At 43.1% G+C, this 21,426-nt stretch overlaps 1 protein-coding gene across 1 annotated transcript in view; it reads left to right on the top strand.

The window, feature by feature from the left end:
* The window catches only part of LOC139554802 (teashirt homolog 1-like), a 35,917-nt gene extending 15,079 nt beyond the window's left edge, over positions 1–20,838 (top strand). Inside the window, exon 2 of the mRNA XM_071367955.1 lies at positions 13,801–20,838. Within this exon, the coding sequence (XP_071224056.1) occupies positions 13,801–17,207 (3,407 nt within the window). The 3' untranslated portion in view covers positions 17,208–20,838. The remainder of the gene's footprint in view (positions 1–13,800) is intronic.
* Positions 20,839–21,426: the final 588 nt, after the last annotated feature.

Genomic DNA, 21,426 nt, shown 5'->3' with positions numbered 1-21,426 from the left:
TACCATTGCTAAAGACATCAGGGAATTAGGAAAGATTGTCAATGCAGCTGGTCTATTAAAATGCTTATCCTAGAACCTGTTGTGTATGAATTAAAATGTCCTACACTAAGCGAAGCCTGAGTGCTTATATTGGCACCAGAAGCACTCCAATGTTGACTTTAACCTTTCCAAAACCATACGCTTTTCAATGTAGCTCTTCAGAAATAACCATGTGACGCAGAGGCTTCACTAACTGTAATAGCTAAACCTTCCAGGCGGTTTCTCCCAAAGCTTAACCAGGTGGGAGTGAGGCTACACTAACGCTCAGCTAACATTAGCAAAACGTTAGGACTTTTTGGTTGCATTATTTCGAGAAGCAGCAATAATGGGAGCAGAGGCTATACTAGTCTCTTATGTTCTGTAACATCAGCTAAGATTAGCGAAATGTTGCGACTTGGTAGTTACATAGGTTTCAACAGAAGCAGCCAGCCAGATGGGGGTTGGCTCTGCAGTGCTTATGATATAATGGCCATTGTCTCATCTCTGAGCAGCCTGGAGTTGACAGTGGGGGGGAAAGGTGATTTATTGACTGCAACCGTCGCTATGGCTGCTCAAAGCTGGCTCCCAGGGAACATGGACAAACAGAGAGGGAGGGGAGAGAGGGAGAACAGGGAAGAAAGAGAGAGACTGTACTGCAATGCAGGAGCGAAGAGCAGGGGAGTAAAATGACTGATTATCAGAAGTTTATTTGTGAAATTCAAAATTGTTTGTTTATAGTTAACTGATTCAGCAAAGAATAAATCAAATAACTTTAAGGTTTCACACTGCTTGTTGTTAGTTTAAAGAAAATTATAATATGCAGTTACTAACCCACAATGTCTTCATGTAAATTAACTAACAGGTATGCTGTTAAATCGTTATTTTGTTATGGACAATTATAGAGTTATATTTACCTAGGATCAACATTTTTACCCCCCTCCCCAATTTCGTCATATCCAATTACGATATTGTCTCATTGCTGCAACTCCCCAACTGGCTCGGATGAGGCGAAGTTCGAGTCATGCGTTCTCCGAAACATGACCCGCCAAACCACGCTCCTTAACACCCTGCCGGCTTAACCCGGAAGCCAGCCGCACCCATGTGTCGGAGGAAACAAAGTTCAACTGACGACATGAGATCAGCCTGCAGTTACCTGGCCCGCCATAAGGAGTCGCTAGAGCACGATAAGCCAAGTGAAGCCCCCCGGCCAAACCCTCCCCTAACTCGGACGACGCTGGGCCTATTGTGCACCGGCCTATGAGACTCCTGGTCACGGCCGGTAGTGACACAGCCTGGGATCGAACCCGGGTCTGTAGTGACGCCTCAAGCACCGCGATGCAGTGTCCTAGACCGTTGTGCCACTCGGGAGGCCCCAAGATCAACATTTACAAACATCAACAAAAATAAAAACAGAAATAACTTATTTACATAAGTATTCAGACCCTTTGCTATAAGACTCGAAATTGAGCTCAGGTGCGTGCTGTTTCCATTGATCATCCTTTAGCTGTTTCGACAACTTGATTCGAGTCCCCCTGTGGTAAATTCATTTGATTGGACATGATTTGGAAAGGCACACACCTGTCTATACAAAGTCCCACAGTTTACAGTTCATGTCAGAGCAAAAACTAAGCCATGAGGTCGAAGGAATTGTCCATAGAGCTCTGAGACAGGATTGTGTCGAGGCACAGATCTAGGGAATAGTACCAAAACATTTCTGCAGCATTGAAGGCATCCACTCTTAAATGGAAGAAGTTTGGAACCAACAAGACACGTCCTAGAGCTGGCCGCCCGGCCAAACTGAGCAATCGGGGGAGAAGGACCTTGGTCAGGGAGCTGACCAAGAAACCAATGGTCACTCTGACAGAGCTCCATTGTTCCTCTGTGGAGATAGGAAAACCTTCCAGAAAGACATTCTACCATATATCAGGCCTTTATGGTAGAGTGGCCAGATGGAAGCCACTCTTCAGTAAAACGCACATGACAGCCCATTTAGTTTGCCAAAAGGCACATAAAGGACTCTCAGACCAGTCATCAAACCAAGATTGAACTCTTTGGCCTGAATGCCAAGCGTCACGTCTGGAGGAAACCTGGCACCATCCCTACGGTGAAGCATGGTGGTGGCAGCATCATAGAGGTTGGATGTTTTTCAGCTGCAGGGACTGGGAGACTGGTCAGGATCGAGGGAAAGATGAATAAAGCAAAGTACAGAGAGATCATTGATGAAAACCTACTCCAGAGCGCTCAGGACCACAGACTGGGGTGAAGGTTCACCTTCCAACAGGACAACAACCTTAAGCACACAGCCAAGACAACGCAGGAGTGGCTTCGGGACAAGTCTCTGAATGTCCTTGAGTGGCCCTGCCAGAGCCCTGCCTTGAACCTGATCGAACATCTCTGCAGAGACCTGAAAATAGCTGTGCAGCGGCACTCCCCATCCAACCGGACAGAGCTGCAGAGAGGAATGGGAGAAACTCCCCAAATACAGGTGTGTCAATCTGGTAGCGTCATACCCAAGAAGACTCGAGGCTGTAATCTCTTCCAAAGGTCCTTCAACAAAGTACAGAGTAAAGGGTCTGAATATTTATGTAAATGTCATATTTCAGTTTTGTATTTTTAAGTTAGCAAATAGAAAAATGTATGGTTTTGCTTTGTCATTATGGGGTATTGTGTGTAGATTGATGAGGGGGGAAAAACAATTTAATACATTTTAGAATAAGGTTGTGACGTAATAAAATGTGGGAAAAGTTATGGGGTCTGAATACTTTCCGAATGCACTATGTGTTTTAAAATAAAAAATAAAAACATTTTTTACTCATTGTTGGTTGTTGTCTCTGACAAATTTTTGTTCAATATGACTGGTGCTGTAGCAGAGTTAGAGTAACCTTGCCGTTGAGGCAATATGATACACTGACAATGTAGAAAAGGATAGTGACATTTTCTGGAAACAGGTTTTGGAACGTGTGTGTCAATCTTTGAAAACACTACTAAACATAATTACGGTTGAATGTTAATTTGTCTGTATGAGGAAAATATTATGTATAGTACAATATAACACAAAGTGTTACATTTAATATCTGAAAACAGTTTAAACAGTATTCCGTCTACACTACTATTTGAGAAATGTTAACATTTTCATAAACAGTACACTGTTGAGTGTTACCTGAAAAGTTTGTTTGTACATAACAGGCAACATGACAACTCAGAACCCTGTGTACATAATAGTGGTGTTAAGTTTTCTCTACACAAGTATTGTTGTTTGAGGATATTTTCTGATAGGGTCCCCCTGTGGGTTGACATTGTAGAGAAAATGTATTTTTGTATTTCATACAAAATTGTATGTTTTCAATACCATTCAGTGGAAATCTACACCAAATGTGTAAGGGTGCAGTTTTTGAGAGAGTGAATGAACAGAGAGTCAGAAGGTGACATTCCTCTTCTGGTGAACTAATACTTTTGTTTTCACTGTGCATCTACACACCAGTCTGTATCCTTTTAACTGTGAGTAATGTGCTAATTGAGCCTATCAATTATTCAACGATCACGCCAAAGCGCCAAAGTTCTCGCAGCGTCTGGGATTGTCAATGCTGCGTGGTTTGGATGTGTATTGGAAATGTGTTAGTAGTTAGGCCTAGTATTACCTTGGTGCCTAGGTTAAGAGTTTAGCACAGTTGTTGCGTTTTCAAATAATGAAACCGTGGTGGTCAAGGTGAACTTTTTCCCATGATTAAGAGCTTGTGATGGAAAACGTACTTGTTCATGTTGCTGTGAGTAACGTTGTCATGGTGGTCAGGATAACTCATGTCGGACTTATCTCCCTCTTCTGGACAGGGATATAAGAGTGAACTGACAGAACTCCCCCCTCCACAACCCAATAGTCTCGTCACCTCCCCTTAGCGACCCCCCCCCCCTCCCCCCCCCCTATTATTTGAAGCTAATGTAAAATGCTCTGTCTATATGACCCATTTTAGCAGGTCATTAACATAATTTGGTTGTGGCCAGCAAGTTAGTGTACTGCAGATGACAGGGAAAGTGTGCTACACAACCTTAACAAATATATATATTATAGGACGAAGTAGGGTTTACATTGGAGTGTGTGTGAGATGGAGAGAGAGAGAGAGAGAGAGAGAAACGTGAATGAGAAGGTACAAATGCATTATTCATTTGATACCATGCTACAGGTGTATCACATCAAATTATCTTCATACACCTTTTGTATCTTTAATATCCATTTACAAAAAATAGGCAGAAATGTTATGTATGAATACAAATTTGCCTTAAATTATGAACATTTTAGTGAATTGAATAGAAAATAAATTACAATCACTCATTATGACAGATAAAGAACTGTCTCCAATCGAGCATAAGATCAGAAAAATGTCATACCTCCAACGCATTTGAATTCCATTTATCCTACATTTCATATATCTTGTCGAAAGTAGACATGAGCACTCAGTTGCGCAGCAAACATGGTTTTCTTCCACCTCCGGAAGTTTTGGAAAGCCGAGGAGATGAATTTGCACGGCCTGCTGGAACGGTACACCAGCTATTGGAGGCCCTGCAGGTATTGTGCCATATGGTCAATTATTCCACATGGGCAGGAGGAAGGGGGGGCTGGGAACTGTGAGCAGATTTTTATAAGCAGGCAGTTGAGGGGGAAATCAGATATTAATTTAGAGCGACCACTCCACAAGATCCACGGCAAACAAAATCAATGTCACTTTATACTGGGCGGGATCCATGTAAAACAAGCCTCAGAACTTCAAAGGCCCCCGCTTTTGTTTAGGCTGGGATTAAGTTTGATCTGTCTTGAGACAAAAAAGGCAGTGGACATAATCACAACAATAATGCTAATCGGTGAATGGGTAACTCCCTAAGCAAGGATTGTATGATGGAAAAAGATGGGTAAAAACGGAGTGCTCTTTCCTGGTATAGTTTGTTCCTGGGCATATTGAGGGGGCAAATTTCAAATTTGGTTTGAAATCGCAAAAAAAGCTGTCAAACTTTGCTAGCCGAATAATGTTAAAGGAGATTGTACACCAACAGCAGTCATGAGAGAAGTACTAAAAAAACAGAGGTCCTCACCATTACAGTAAATAAGATGCCCAAGAAATAGGAGGCTCTGTGGCTTTCTTTTTTTTGTTGAACAAAGGGAACGACTATGAGAATCATCTCGAAATTAAAACTATGCTGTCGACCCTTTTACACACAGACGTAAATGAAAAGGTCTGGCAGTTTTTCCTCGGTTAGCCTTAGCGAACGTAGGCAGTAGGCCTTAACGCCAGCTTGCTTTCGCAAGCGAGCGCTTGGAACAGACAGCATCACGCCACCCAGGCCTGTGCAGCAGTGGCTGTCCCAGAGAAGAAGAAAGAGCGAGAAGGAGAGAGGGAGGAAAATACATGCCCCCTGACGTGCAGTGCATTACCATAATTGGCTTTTCTACATGATAGGACAGAGGAAATAATAATGTCATTTTATTTACAGCCAGTCCCACTGTCCCCCTCTCGCGCGCACACACACACATGCACACTTCCTGCAGGTCAAATGACACACACTGATCAGGCCTGTCCAAAGCCATCACAGCTAAGTGGCAGCGAGCGGAGGGGCCGGTGACAAAGCAAAGCGGAGAGAGAGAGAGAGGATAAGACTGGCCACGTTTCGGCCCCCATTTTGAAGGGCGTCTAAACGGCGACTCGGTTGCCGGTCTGGAATAGCAGAGAGCCCGACACGGGCTAAATCAGCGGAGTGAGAGCAGGCGGAATTGGACATTAGCACCGCAAATGACTGCCGGGATTGGCCCTCTTCTCTGAGACAGCGTAAATAAATATGGAGGGGTGTGTGTGTGTATCATGTGTGTGAGTTGCAATTCGGTGGTGCTGCTTCTCGCTCAACTGCTCTCGCTCCCTGTCTCACATTGTTTCCCTCACGATAGCTTTGGTTAAGTTTGACACCAGCCAAATGGTGTAACCCCTGCGCCCCGTGACAGATAGATAGTGTTATGGGTTTAAGTGACAGATTTGCGCAAGAGAAACGAGCCAGGAAAAATATATATGAAGTGACTCCATTTTTCAGACGTTATATAGAGAGAAACTGCCGGCTCTCTCTCGGGAAAGCAAAACTTAATTTTCGTCTAATTTGTTTTGAAGCAGAGGGGCCTGTCTCGCCAGTTGATTCTCGAGTTGTTCCGATGCAATGTTTTGAGCGTGTCAACACATTAGGGCATGTGAGTGAAAGCACAGCTAGTTGGGAATTCACTGTGCATACTATCACAACCACTGTGCCATATAGACAATATATAAACAGTACTGTAAGAGGACAATGTTTTTTTTTATGTTTATCCATGACAGATAACAATTTCTTTGATGAATGCAGTATTATATTTAAACAATAAGGCACGAGGAGGTGTGGTATATGGCCAATATACCACGGCTAAAGGCTGTTCTTAGTGCCTGGACACAGCCCTTAGGCGTGGTACATTGGCCATATATCAAAAACCCCTGAGGTGCCTTATTGCTATTATAAACTAGTTACCAACATAATTTGTGCAGTAAAATAAGTGTTTTGTCATATCTGTGGTATACGGTCTGATATACCACGCCTGTCAGCCAATCAGCTTTCAAGGCTCAAACTACCCAGTTTATAAAACAGATTTGAGCTTGGCATAGAGAAGGCTTGTACATGTTTGCGTGTGCGTGACTGTGAGAATGTCTGTCTGTTTTTGTCTATGTACTGTAAACTTAGGGGTGTGTGTGTGTGTGTGTGTGTGTGTGTGTGACAGTGACAGTAAAGGCCCGGTAGTGTCCTGCCGAGGTGTCACCTGTCTGGAGGAAGCCCGTGCCAAAGTGACAGGCTCGTCTCTGGATGCAGATGGCCTCGCTCTCCCTTTCCTCTCCACAGCTGTCACACGTCCCCTCTGTGTTTGACACACACACATTTGCACACTCACATACTAACACGCACACGTCATTGACACTGACGTACTGAGACACACAAACAAACAGGGACAGACCTGATGGATACATACAGAATATCTCCCTAGCACACCAGGTGGATAGATACACATAGATACTTACATACCCACCCACGCTCACTCACATACACGCACACAAATGCACACCTTTCATTTTTATCTCGCTGCCTCAGGTTACTGTCGATTTCACATCTGACCCACCCAAAGACAAACTCAAAACTCTCCTGTTCACACCTCTGTCAGCTAACACCTAAACAAATCGTCTTTCCTTTTTTTGTCTTTACAAACTTATTTTCCTCTTCCATTCTCCGTGACAGCACAAAGTGGGCTTATTTTTCTTTTTCTCTTTTGTTGACTGACAACCACAACAGACGTTCTCCCCTCCCCCTATTTGAATCCTTCCCCCCTTTCTCTCCCCCTCTCTCCGTTCTGAGTGAGGCTTGAAAGCGGGCGGCTCAACGTGCCTTGTCAGCATCTCCCCATCACTGATTGCCTTATTAGCCACCGGTGACACCAGGAGCTTTTTTATTTATTTATTTTTTACACAGATGGCAAAAAAGGAGGGAGAGAAAAAGCCCAAAAAATGGACTTTTATGTTGTTTTTTTCTTTCGCTGAAAGAAAAGGCTTGTTTGTGGACACTGACACCCACCACCCTCACACTGACACATGATTTGACACTGTTGGGTTCTGAGGTGGAGGCAGCAGTCTGGGGATGTCGGGGGAGGTACGTGTTTGGAGTGTGTGTATGTATGGGGAAGAGGTCGACCGATTTATGATTTTTCAACGTCGATACCGATTATTGGAGGACCAAAAAAAGCAGATACCGATTAATTGGCCGATTTTATTTATTTATTTGTAATAATGACAATTACAACAATACTGAATGAACATATATATAACGTAATATAATACATAAATGAAATCAATTTAGCCTCAAATAAATAATGAAACATGTTCAATTTGGTTTAAATAATGCAAAAACAAAGTGTTGGAGAAGAAAGTAAAAGTGCAATATGTGCCATGTAAGAAAGCTAACGTTTAAGTTCCTTGCTCAGAACATGAGAACATATGAAAGCTGGTGGTTCCTTTTAACATGAGTCTTCAATATTCCCAGGTAAGAATTTTTAGGTTTTAGTTATTATAGGAATTATAGGACTATTTCTCTCTATACCATTTGTATTTCATATACCTTTGACTATTGGATGTTCTTATAGGCACTTTAGTATTGCCAGTGTAACAGTATAGCTTCCGTCCCTCTCCTCGCTCCTACCTGGGCTCAAACGAGGAACACATCAACAACAGCCACCCTCGAAGCAGCGTTACCCATGCAGAGCAAGGGGAACAACTACTCCAAGTCTCAGAGCGAGTGAAGTTTGAAACGCTATTGGCGCGCACCCCGCTAACTAGCTAGCCATTTCACATCGGTTACACCAGCCTAATCTCGGGAGTTGATAGGCTTGAAGTCATAAACAGCAGAGCTGCTGGCAAAACGCACAAACGTGTTGTTTGAATGAATGCTTACGAGCCTGCTGGTGCCTACCATCGCTCAGTCAGACTGCTCTATCAAATCATAGACTTAATTATAACATAATAACACACAGAAATACGAGCCTTAGGTCATTAATATGGTCGAATCCGGAAACTATCATCTCGAAAACAAAACATTCATTCTTTCAGTGAAATACGGAACCGTTCTGTATTTTATCTAACGGGTGGCATCCATAAGTCTAAATATTCCTGTTACATTGCACAACCTTCAATGTTATGTCATAATTACCAAAGATTCTGGCAAATTAGTTTGCAACGAGCCAGGCGGCCCAAACTGTTGCATATACCCTGACTCTGCGTGCAATGAACGCAAGAGAAGTGACACAATTTCACCTGGTTAATATTGCCTGCTAACCTGGATTTCTTTTAGCTAAATATACAGGTTTAAAAATATATACTTCTGTGTATTGATTTTAAGAAAGGGATTGAGGTTTATGGTTAGGTACAGTCATGCAACGATTGTGCTTTTTTCGCAAATGCGCTTTTGTTAAATCATCCCCCGTTTGGCGAAGTTGGCTGTCTTTGTTAGGAAGAAATAGTCTTCACACAGTTTGCAACGAGCCAGGCTGCCCTAACTGCTGCATATACCCTGATTCTGTTGCAAGTGAAGTGACACAAAGAAAATCATGTTAGCAGGCAATATTAACTAAATAGGCAGGTTTAAAAATATATACTTCTGTGTATTGATTTTAAGAAAGGCATTGATGTTTATGGTTAGGTACCTTTTTTGCGAATGCGCACCGCATCGATTATATGCAACGCAGGACATGCTAGATAAACTAGTAATATCATCAACCATGTGTAGTTAACTAGTGATTATGATTGATTGATTGTTTTTTAGAAGATAAGTTTAATGCTAGCTAGCAACTTACCTTGGCTTCTTACTGCATTCGCGTAACAGGCAGGCTCCTCGTGGAGTGCAATGAGAGACAGGTGGTTAGAGCGTTGGACTAGTTAACCGTAAGGTTGTAAGATTGAATCCCCTAGCTGACAAGGTAAAAATCTGTCGTTCTGCCCCTGAACAAGGCAGTTAACCCACCGTTCCGAGGCCATCATTGAAAATAAGAATGTGTTCTTAACTGACTTGCCTAGTTAAATACAGGTATAAAAATAATAATAATAATAATCGGCCAAATCGGTGTCCAAAAATACAGATTTCCGATTGTTATGAAAACTTGAAATCGGCCCTAATTAATCGGCCATTCCGATTAATCGGTCGACCTCTAGTATGGGGGAGGGGGGGGGGGATATAGGCTGAGGTGTAGGTGTGTGTGTGCAGGAAAAGACTGCCATTGTTTTTAGAAGTGTCAGGTTCTCTTGTCTGTCTCTTCTGTCAAGGCGTTCCCTCTTTACCCACTCTGCTCAGTCAGAGCTAAGGGTAATTATAGTGGAGACGCTAATTGATTTTTTTTGGTGTGTTGCTTAGTGTGATGAGCTATTTGGAGACAGTGAGAGAGTAAGAGTGATGGGAGAGTTGTCAGTGCTTTGAGGTACTCAACCAAACGCTCCAATGAAGTGAAATACGGAATGCTCTTGACAATGGATGGACTTTTGAAATTTTTTGTTGTGGTCAGTTCTTTAACCTTTCTAGGACACACGTTCCGCTAGCGGAACCCCTCGACAACATTCCACTGAAAAGGCAGCGCAGGAAATTCAAAAATATTTTTTTGAAATATGTAACTTTCACACATTAACAAGTCCAATACAGGAAATGAAAGATTATTATCTTGTTAATCTACCCATTGTGTCCGATTTAAAAATGCTTTACAGCGAAAACACAACATATGATTATGTTAGATCACCGTCAAGTCCAAAAAACACACAGCCATTTTCCCAGCCAAAGATAGGAGTCACAAAAAGCAGAAATATAGATAAAATGAATCACTAACCTTTGATGATCTTCATCAGATGACACTCATAGGACATCATGTTACACAATACATGTATGTTTTGTTCGATAATGTGCATATTTATATCCAAAAATCTCAGTTTACATTGGCGCCATGTTCAGAAATGCCTCCAAAATATCCGAAGAAATTGCAGAGAGCCACATCAAATAACAGAAATACTCATAAACTTTGATGAAAGATACATGTCTTCCATAGAATTAAAGATACACTTGTTCTTAATTCAACCGCTGTGTCAGATTTCAAAAAAAGCAAACCATGCAATAATCTGAGACGGCGCTCAGAAAAGAAATAAAATTCTCCGCCATGTTGGCATCAACAGAAATCAGAAATGACACTATGAATATTCCCTTACCTTTGATGATCTTCATCAGAATGCACTCCCAGGAATCCTAGTTCCACAATAAATTGTTGTTTTGTTCGATAATGTCCATTATTTATGTCCAAGTAGCTACTTTTGTTAGCACATTTAGTACACAAATCCAAACGCTCGTGCAGGTCCAGGCAAACGTCGGACGAAAACTTCCAAAAGTTATATTACAGGTTGAATAAACTTGTCAAACTAAGTATAGAATTAATCTTTAGGATGTTGTTATCATAAATATTCAATAACGTTCCAACCGGAGAATTTCTTTGTGTCTATAGAAGTAATGGAACGCAAGTCGATATCATGTGGAATGCGCGTGACCAGGACCTGGCTCTCTGCCAGACCACTGACTCAAACAGCTCCCATCCGGCTCAACATCACAGTAGAAGCTTCATTCAACGTTCTGCAGACTGTTGACATCTAGTGGAAGCCGTAGGAAGTGTAAACAGATCCATATCCCACTGGGATTTCAATAGGCGATGAGTTGAACATCGACCAGCCTCAGAATTCCCATTTCCTGTTTGAATTTCTTCTCAGGCTTTTGCCTGCCATATGAGTTCTGTTATACTCACAGACATCATTCAAACAGTTTTAAAAACTTCAGAGTGTTTTATATCCAATAGTAATAATAATATGCATATATTAGCATCTGGGACAGAGTAGGAGGCAGTTCACTCTGGGCACGCTATTCATCCAAAGGGAAAATGCTGCCCCCTATCCCTAAAAACTTAATTGGATTATATGTGAAAGGGTGTGATGTGGGGCTCTGGGATAAGCCTAGTTGTAGTACCGGACAGATAGATTCCAGGTATTATGTGAGAAAAGTAGTATTACCTTTTGTGTATATATGGTACACGCTAGAGTTGGATGTTCATACACATTTGTACCAGCACACACGCAGACAGAGACACACACACACACACTCACACAAACACACACAGTAGTCACAGTTGCTTATGGCCCTCCAGCTTCTCTCAGGCAGCAGTAAATGGCAGCTCACAAACATCAGGTATTATGTCTTCTCCGATTATGGGCCTGAGCGGCATGCACAGTTCAGGAGCTGACAGCACATCTGCCTCCTCGCTAGAGACTGATACTGGCACCTTGGACAAGCATCTTATGGGGAAGGATAGAGTGAACTGCCCGAGCACTGTCTCCATCTGTCTGTCTCTGTATCGCTTTCACTCGCTCTTTCCCCCTCGCTCTCTCTGTCCTTTTCTCTATTTACAGTATTTCTCCTTTACGATTACCATTACAATATGGAACGTACGTAATGTAGATACAGCACATTTTCATATCAAGTGAAACGTGACATAGTATTGTGAAATTGGAACACATTTGATTGTTGGAAATTTGTTCCTCTACAATTTTTTATTCGCTACTTAGTGCAGTTTAGAGACAGTTGAAGTCTGACTTTGTCTCAATGTCCAGAGGGCCTGGATTTCTAGACGGTTGACGCTGGTTATAGGCTTATTCTCAAAGTAAAATGTCTGCCATGATTCCTGCATGGCTACAGGGGTTGCAATCTCATGTTGTCCTCCATTAAAGATAACCACCCAGGCAGCTGATCAACACAGGTAGTGCCTTGTTAAGTGCTCAGTCACGTGGCTTTCATTCACTTTCCTTAATGGTCATTAAATAAATGCCGTGTCTTTTCTATCTTGTTGTGCCCTGACAAAGAGTTCCGTTATTCCCTTTTCGAGGCTGACAACACTTAGAAGTGTAAATGCTAGAGGAAAAGGCAGTTTCGTTAGACACATACCATAGCCATGCTGTTGTTACCTATTATCTCTGCTTTATCTGATGAAAGGCCACATAAGGACTGCATGATTTTTTTGGTGTTGAAGAAAAAACAATTGGTGTCGTTTTTCCTCAATTCAGATTTTTTTTTTTTTATAGTGTACTTCAAAATAGTATGTAGATGAACCTTGATGTAAGAGTCTGTGTGGAGAAAGAGAAAGTATACTCAAAAGTCACGCCCTCATCCTCTACGGGTAATATTCTGTTTCCCCTCCCCCCCGGAAGCCGCCACACTCCGCTCCCTGAGAACTAGTACAGCATGGATGGTGACAACATGTCATGTCATTTCCACCGGCGATTTCCACGCGCCACGCTGTGAGGAGTCCACTGCCTCTGCCAACTCTATGCCAGCACGGCCGAGGGCCTGGCATGCTCACCCACTTATTGCACACTTGACGGGCAGGGTGTGAGTGGCACAGTGGTAGCAGAGACTGGATCAAAGTCAGAGAGTCAGTGCCCTCCAACTAGAAGAGGAAGCCATTTTAGTACATGAACTGGCTTGTGGCTGTTGTTGTAACCTTTTTCCTGGGCAGTCTAATCATTTGAAGGATAGGATTTAGGACTGTGAACTTTCTTCTGTATATTTGTATTCAACAGTGTACATCAATAATATATAGTGTATGATAACTTGAAGTTAAGACAAACAAAGCAACAAACATGAGAGTTCTAACATACTGTATGTAGGCTACTGACCTTTTTTGTCAAGTGGACAGAAGTGATTAATATACATCTTCTGCTTTGGGAACTGGTTTTCCATCATGTAGAATTTTGCTTGTGTCCCTAGTTTTTGAACTCAAGGGGAAATATTTATCTTGCTCATCTGTGTTCTCCTTTACCCTTGCTGAGCCGCAATGTTCAATACCTTCGTTAGGCCGCACAGTGAAGGGGACTATCTATCATAGTCAAGATATCGATGTTTGCCACTTTGTAATTGCAAAGCTGTGTCCTCCGCCAGGACTATTGACAAAAATCTCTTAAGAATCATGACACTCACCCACTCTTTACACATTCAGAGATACACGCATGGATGCGTGGTATACACACATTAAACACACATTATGGGATACAAACATCGAGAATCTTTATACACATCAGGTGGACACATCTGACCAATTTGAGTGGTGCCACTAGGAATGTTCTGCCCCAATGAGTTGCCTGATGTCCCTTTTTTCTCTCATCTTGTGTTTCTCAGCTTATGGGGACGAGGACGAGTTTAAGGCTGATGACAAGATCGATGAGGAGCACCTGCAAGATGATGGGCTCTCCTTGGATGGACAGGACGGCGAGTACCTCTGTAACGAGGATGACGATGCCGGGGACCAATTCAGCTTCCAGAACTCCCCGTTCAGCAATGGCACCAACCCCGACGCCGGCTATGCCTCTCCTCTCAGCGATACCAGCGACCAGCTTACCGACTTCCAGAGCACTCGCTCCAAGGACGGACTGGATAAGGAGGAGGCAGTCAGAGGAGGAGAAGACCACCTAAAGATCCCCAATGGCCTGTCTCTGCAGGACAGCCTGGCGCAGATGAAAGCCGTCTATGCAAACCTGATCTCGGACGCCTCTTGGTCCAGCATCACCAAGGACATGCTAAGAAGTAACAGCAACAGCAACAAGGTCATCAGTGTGATCAGCAACAGCAATGGAAGCAGCCACAAGGGGAGCAATGGTATCGCCAACAGTAATACTATCAGACTTGTGAACAATAATAACCACACCAACAGCAGCAGCAACACCTCTGCCCCTACCAACACTACCAGCAACACTACCGCTAGAAGTACCGCTAACACTAACAACAATGGCACTGGTGTCAGCACTGGCAGCACCGGTGGAGTGACCTACGACTGGCACCAAGCGGCTTTGGCCAAAACCCTGCAGCATACACCATATAATCTCCTCCCCGAGCCGAGCCTCTTCAGCACTGTGCAGCTGTACCGGCAGCACAACAAGCTCTACGGCCCGGTGTTCACCGGTGCCAGCAAGTTCCGGTGCAAGGACTGCAGCGGAGCCTATGACACGCTGGTGGGGCTCACGGTACACATGAATGAGTCAGGCCACTACCGTGATGACAACAAGGACAAGGAGGAGGAGCGGGGAAAGAGGTGGTCCAAGCCACGTAAGCGCTCCCTCATGGAGATGGAAGGCAAGGAGGACGCTCAAAAGGTTCTCAAGTGCATGTACTGCGGCCACTCCTTTGAATCCCTGCAGGACCTGAGCGTCCACATGATCAAAACAAAACACTACCAGAAAGTGCCTCTCAAAGAACCCATGCCAGCCCTCACCTCAAAGCTGGTGCCACCTACCAGAAAAAGAGCATTTCATGACTTGGTGTCACCGTGCTCTCCAGAGTCTGTCCACAACACACCTGGTGTACACCTCGGGGAGACCACGAAAGACCAGAAACTGGTTAACCCCTATGTCACAGCGAATAACCGCTACGGCTACCAAAATGGCGCCAGTTACACCTGGCAGTTTGAGGCTCGCAAGGCCCAGATCCTCAAATGCATGGAGTGCGGGAGTTCCCACGACACCCTGCAACAACTGACAGCCCACATGATGGTCACAGGACACTTTTTGAAAGTGACCAACACAGCGTCCAAAAAGGGGAAGCAGTTGGTGTTTGACCCCCTGGTTGAGGAAAAGATACAGTCCATTCCTCTCCCGCCGACCTCTACACGACTGCCTGCTCCCAATGTGAAGTCACAGCCCGATTCTCCTCTCCTGCACTCCTCCCACACTGAAGAGAAAAGGGAGGAACATGAGAAAATGGAGATGAGTGAACCAGAGAATAAGATCAAAGAAGAGAAAGAGGATCTGACTGAGAAAAGTGAGAAAGCTGGCAAGGCTGGACATTACAAGTATCTCACAGAGGAAGACCTGGAAGAGACTCCCAAAGGAGGTCTGGATATCCTGAAGTCCTTAGAGTTCACAGTGTCAAGTGCAATCAGCAAGGCCCAGACTGGGACGCCCACCTGGGGTGGTGCTGGCTACCCTAGCATCCACGCTGCCTACCAGCTCCAGGGGTCTCTGAAGTCCTCAATGCAGAGTGTCCAGGTGGTTCAACCATTGTTCAGCACTAGCAGCTTGAAGGTGATGGCCTCTGACTCCAGCAATCTGATCCATTCACCGGTCAGTCATTCCCCACCTCCAAGACACAAGAACAATGTGCTTGCCATGGAGGAGCTGGTGGAAAAAGTCACAGGGAAGGTCTCTGTGAAGAAGGAGAAGGACGAGAAGGCCTCAGAAAATAAATTCAAAGTGAGCTCTACCAAGTCATCGTCCCCACTGTCCAAGGAGAGGAAGGGGTCACCCATGCCGGATAGCTTTAACAATCCGGTGAAAAACATTGATGTAGAGGATAAGAGCGAGCCTAGAAGCAGAGAGGGAGAGGCAAAAGACAGCAGAGCGGATCCGCCGATGAAGAACGGAACAGATGTGCCAAAAACGGTAGTCGGCAATGGCTGTAACAGCTTGGGAATCATCACGGATCATTCACCTGAGCAGTCTTTTGTCAACCCTCTCAGTGCGTTGCAGTCCATCATGAACAATCACTTGGGAAAGGCCTCAAAGACAGCCACCCCCTTTCTAGACCCTCTGGCAATGCTGTACAAGATCAGTAACAACATGATGGAGAAGCCCATGAACAACTCCAATCAGGTCAAGCAAGTTGAGTCAATCAATCGATTCTATGACAATGATGACCAGCCCATGGACTTGACAAAATCCAAAAACACGAATGGACGCACCGCTAACAGCACCTCCACTACGCCGAACAACAATAACAACTGTAATACCAATAACAGCAACAGGCCTATTCTCTCAAGCTTGTCTGAATCTCTCTCGTCCCCTTTACGGGAAAATGCTTTGATGGACATCTCCGACATGGTCAAGAACCTGACCGGCCGTCTGACACCGAAATCGTCCACCCCATCCTCCATCTCTGAGAAATCTGACGCGGACAACAGCGCCTTCGAGGATGGCTTGGAGGAGCTCTCTGCATTCCAGAAAAGGAAAGGCCGGCAGTCCAACTGGAATCCTCAGCACCTCCTCATCCTTCAGGCCCAGTTTACCTCCTGTCTCCAGGAGACGTCTGACGGCAAGTTCGTCATGACTGACCTCGGCCCCCAGGAGCGGGTCCATATCTGCAAGTTCACTGGTCTCTCCATGACCACGATCTCCCATTGGCTGGCCAATGTCAAGTACCAGCTGAGGCGGACAGGCGGGACAAAATTCCTGAAAAACATTGACTCGGGCCAGACCCTGTTTCTGTGCAGTGACTGTGCCTCTCAGTTTAGGACTCCTTCCTCTTACATAAACCATTTGGAGTCCCACTTAGGCTTCAGCATGAAGGACCTCTCCAAGCTTTCCATAGATCACCTTAGAGAGCAGCAGGCAGTTACCAGAATGATAACGGAGAAAACGTTCAGTTCCCTGGGACTTAATGAGGAAGACTCATGCTCTGTATTTCAGTGCAAGCTGTGCAATCGGACCTTTGTCAGCAAGCATGCAGTCAAACTGCACCTTAGCAAAACGCATGGCAAGTCTCCGGAGGACCACCTGATCTTTGTCACTGAACTAGAAAAGTTTGATAAAGCATAATTAAGCTGGACAAAAGCTGATGATATGACTGATTACTGAATCGTTGCACTATATCTCAATACTGCACTGCATCTTAACTGAGACTTTGGAATCAGTCCGAAGTAACTGCTGTCATTAAAACTGGGCCATGTTCTGTTTTGGATTTTATTTAATTTTGAAATTGAACACACATTTTGCAGATTATTTATATGATCTTTTGTCTGTGCATGTTTTTCAGTGAATTAAAGGGATACTTTGGGATTTTGGCAATGAGGCTACTTATCTACTTCCCCAGAGTTCGATGAACTCGTGGATACCATTTTTATGCTTCTGTGTCCAGTATGAAGGAAGTTTGAGGTAGTTTCTCGAGCCAATGCTACCTAGCGTTAGCGCAATGACTGGAGGTCTGTGAGTATCTGCTAGCATGCTAGTTCATCTGACTGGGGAAGTACACTAAACAAAAATATAAACGCGACATGTAAAGTGTTGGTCCCATGTTTCATGAGCTGAAATAAAAGATCCATGAAATGTTCCATACGCACAAAAATATTAATTTCAAAAATGTTGTGCGCACATTTGTTTACATCCCGGTTAGTGAGCATTTCTCCTTTGCCAAGATAATCCATCTACCTAACAGGTGTGGCATATCAAGAAGCTGATTAAACAGCATGATCATTACACAGGTGCACCTTGTGGTGGGGGCAATAAAAGGCCACTCTAAAATGTGCCATTTTATCACATAATGCCACAGATGTCCAAAGTTTTGAGGGAGTGTGCAATTGGCATGCTGACTGCAGGAATGTCCACCAGAGCTGTTGCCAGATAATTTAATGTTAATTTCTCCACCATAAGCCAACCTCCAATGTTGTTTTAGAGAATTTAGCAATTTGTCCAACTGGCCTCACAACCACAGACAAAGTGTAACAACGCCAGCCTAGGACCTCCACATACAGCTTCACCTGTGTGATCGTCTGGGAGGGGTATTTCTGTCTGTAATAAAGCCCTTTTGTGAGGAAAAACTCATTCTGGATGGCTGGGCCTGGCTTCCAAGTAGCCCACCCATGCCTAGTCGTGTGAAATCCATAGATTAGGGCCTAATGAATTTATTTAAATTGACTGATTTCCGTATATGAACTGTAACTCAGTAAAATCTTTTAAATTGTTGCATGTTGCTTTATGTTGCGTTTATATTTTCGTTCAGTATAGATAAAGGGCATAATTTCCAAAATCACAAAGTATCCCTTTAAGATGAAACTAACATTTAAAAGAAATGTTGAACAAAACCACAAATTCTGCAAATATATGATCGATATGAAGGTGTTTAGTTGTTTACAACTAATCAAAAATGAATTAGGATTTCTGCACTTTACATGAGTGCTTTTGGGGTACTATGATGAGGTATACATTAGGGTTGTTAAAATAAACTCCATGGCAAGATGACATTTAGACATTTAGACTCTCTTCTCCTGATCACCTCAACATTGCGTAAGGGATATAACATTTTAAAGGATGACGTGTAGGTCAAATGGCAAACTACAGAAAGAACAGAATACTCATTTGTTTAGCTTTTCTCTGCATACAGTATTTGTTTCACTAATCAAGTATTATTTAATGCTGGTATTGAAATATTTGCTTTGATACCACGTTTCTTTGTATTATGTGCAGTTTCAGTTTCAACTTGTAAATTAAGTTTTAAAAGGATACATACATAAATGATCAGCAAGCGTGTGTAAATGTATGTCATATCTTGCTATTTGCTGCAGCTCAACATTTGTACTGTGTGCATTTTTATATTGTCATTTTATAGAGAAATATGGAAAAAATATACAATTAACTATATATAGGTATAAATAGTATATACAGTGCCTTCAGAAAGTATTCAGACCCCTTGACTTTTTCCACATTTTGGTAGGTTACAGCCTTATTTTAAAATGTATTAAATTGTTTTTTCCCCACTCATCAATCTACATATAATACCCCATGATTACAAAGCAAAACAGGATTTTATAAAATGTTGCTAATTTATTACAAATAAACTGAAATATCCCATTTACATAAGTATTCAGACCCTTTACTCAGTACTTTGTTGAAGTACCTTTGGCAGCAATTACAGAATCTAGAACCTAGAATCTTCTTGTGTATGATGCTACAAGCTTTTCACACCTGTATTTTGGGAGTTTCTCCCATTCTTCTCTGCAGATCATCTCAAGCTCTGTCAGGTTAGATGGGGAGCGTTGCTGTGCAGCTATTTTCGGGTCTCCAGAGATGTTTGATCGGGTTCAAGTACGGGCTCTGGCTGGGCCACTCAAGGACATTCAGAGAATTGTCCCAATGCCACTCCTGCGTTGTCTGGCTGTGTGCTTAGGGTCGTTGTCCTGTTGGAAGGTGAACCTTCGCCCCAGTCTGAGGTCCTGAGCGCTCTGGAGCAGGTTTTCATCAATGATCTCTCTGTACTTTGCTCCATTCATCTTTGTCTCGATCCTGACTAGTCTCCCAGTCCCTGCTGCTGAAATATGGTACCAGGTTTACTCCAGAAGTGATGCTTGGCATTCAGGCCAAAGAGTTCAATCTTAGTTTCATCAAGACCAGATAATCTTGTTTCTCATAGTCTGAGAATCTTTAGGTGCCTTTTGGGAAACTCCAAGCGGACTGTCATGTGCCTTTTACTGAGGAGTGGCTTCCGTCTAGCCACTACCATAAAGGCCTGATTGGTGGAGTGCTTTAGAGATGGTTGTCCTTCTGGAAGGTTCTCCAATCTCCACAGAGGAACTCTGGAGCTCTGTCGGGTTCTTGGTCACCTCCATGACCAAGGCCCTTCTCCCTCGATTACTCAGTTTGGCCGGGTGGCCAGCTCTAGGAAGAGTCTTGGCGATTCCAAACTTATTCCATTTAAGAATGATGGAGGCCATTTTGTTCTTGGGGACCTTCAATGCTACATAATTTTTTTGGTACCTTTCCCCAGATCTGTGCCTCGACACAATCCTGTCTCGGAGCTCTACGGACAATTCCTTCGACCTCATGGTTTGGTTTTTGCTCTGTGGGCCCTTATATAGACAGGTGTGTGCCTTTCCAAATCATGTCCAATCAATTGAATTTTACACAGGTGGACTCCAAGTTGTAGAAACATCTCAAGGATGATCAATGGAAACAGGATAAACCTGAGCTCAATTCTCATAGGAAAGGGTCTGAATACTTATGTAAATAAGGTATTTCAGCTTTTTATTTTTAAATTTGCAAAAAAATTGAAAAACCTGTTTTTGCTTTGTCATTATGGAGTGTTGTGTGTAGATTGCTGAGGATTTGTATTTATTTAATCCATTTTAGGATAAGGCTGTAACGTAAAAAAAAAAATGGAAAAAGTCAAGGGGTCTGATTAGTTTCCGATGGCACTGTATACTGTATATATACTGTAGAGCCAGAACATGTCCTTTTTTTCAATGAAAAGTAGGTCCTTCAGTGTGGTTTACATAATTAAATATAACTACGCAGGCATCTCTTCTGGTGCATGGTACTGTATGTCAAAATAAACATGCAATGCACAAGAAATTATACATTTCAATGTTGTATCATTAATACTGTTCAAAATTCTATCCTCTAAATCACGAAAGTATTGTTTTGTTTCTGCAATTGTAAAATAAACTTTAAACCTGTATTCTGCTTTGTTATTTATCTTGGAGATTTTTTTAACAAGGCAATGTAGCATCAGGAAAATATTGATTTACTCTTAATGGATATATCAATTCTCGGCTTGAAGGTAACCAGACCCTCAGCAAAAATGTATTTTAAGTGGTCAAGACATGACCTTTCGTATGTAGTTTGTCTATCACTGATTAGAGACACTCATATTGACTATTTCACATTGTATATTTTGTGTTAGCCTCTTAAAGACACACACCAATGAGCATTAATAGAGTCACAGCAACGAGGGAATTTGTCTCCTGGACCAACAAAAAACAAGCTGCACTTTGAAGATATTTGAAATGACAATGGGTTCGACATACTAGTGATTTTAGCATCATAGCGCCTGTTAACCTTTTACTGCAGTGGGCTAAATTAGGGTCACACAGAGGTATTCTTAGTAGTCTTAAATCTACTTTGAAACAAAAGTATACACCTCACACATATGGTTATGTTGTAACGGCTGTCTAATTCCTCCTCCTCGGATGAGGAGGAGGAGTAAGGGTCGGACCAAAATGCAGCGTTGAATGTGGACATAATGATGTTTATTAAAGTAAAGACG

This window comes from Salvelinus alpinus, chromosome 26 (genome assembly GCF_045679555.1).
Source record: "Salvelinus alpinus chromosome 26, SLU_Salpinus.1, whole genome shotgun sequence".
NCBI lineage: Eukaryota > Metazoa > Chordata > Actinopteri > Salmoniformes > Salmonidae > Salvelinus > Salvelinus alpinus.
Note: the sequence above shows the minus strand (reverse complement) of the source record. Positions and strands in the feature narration are given on the sequence as shown.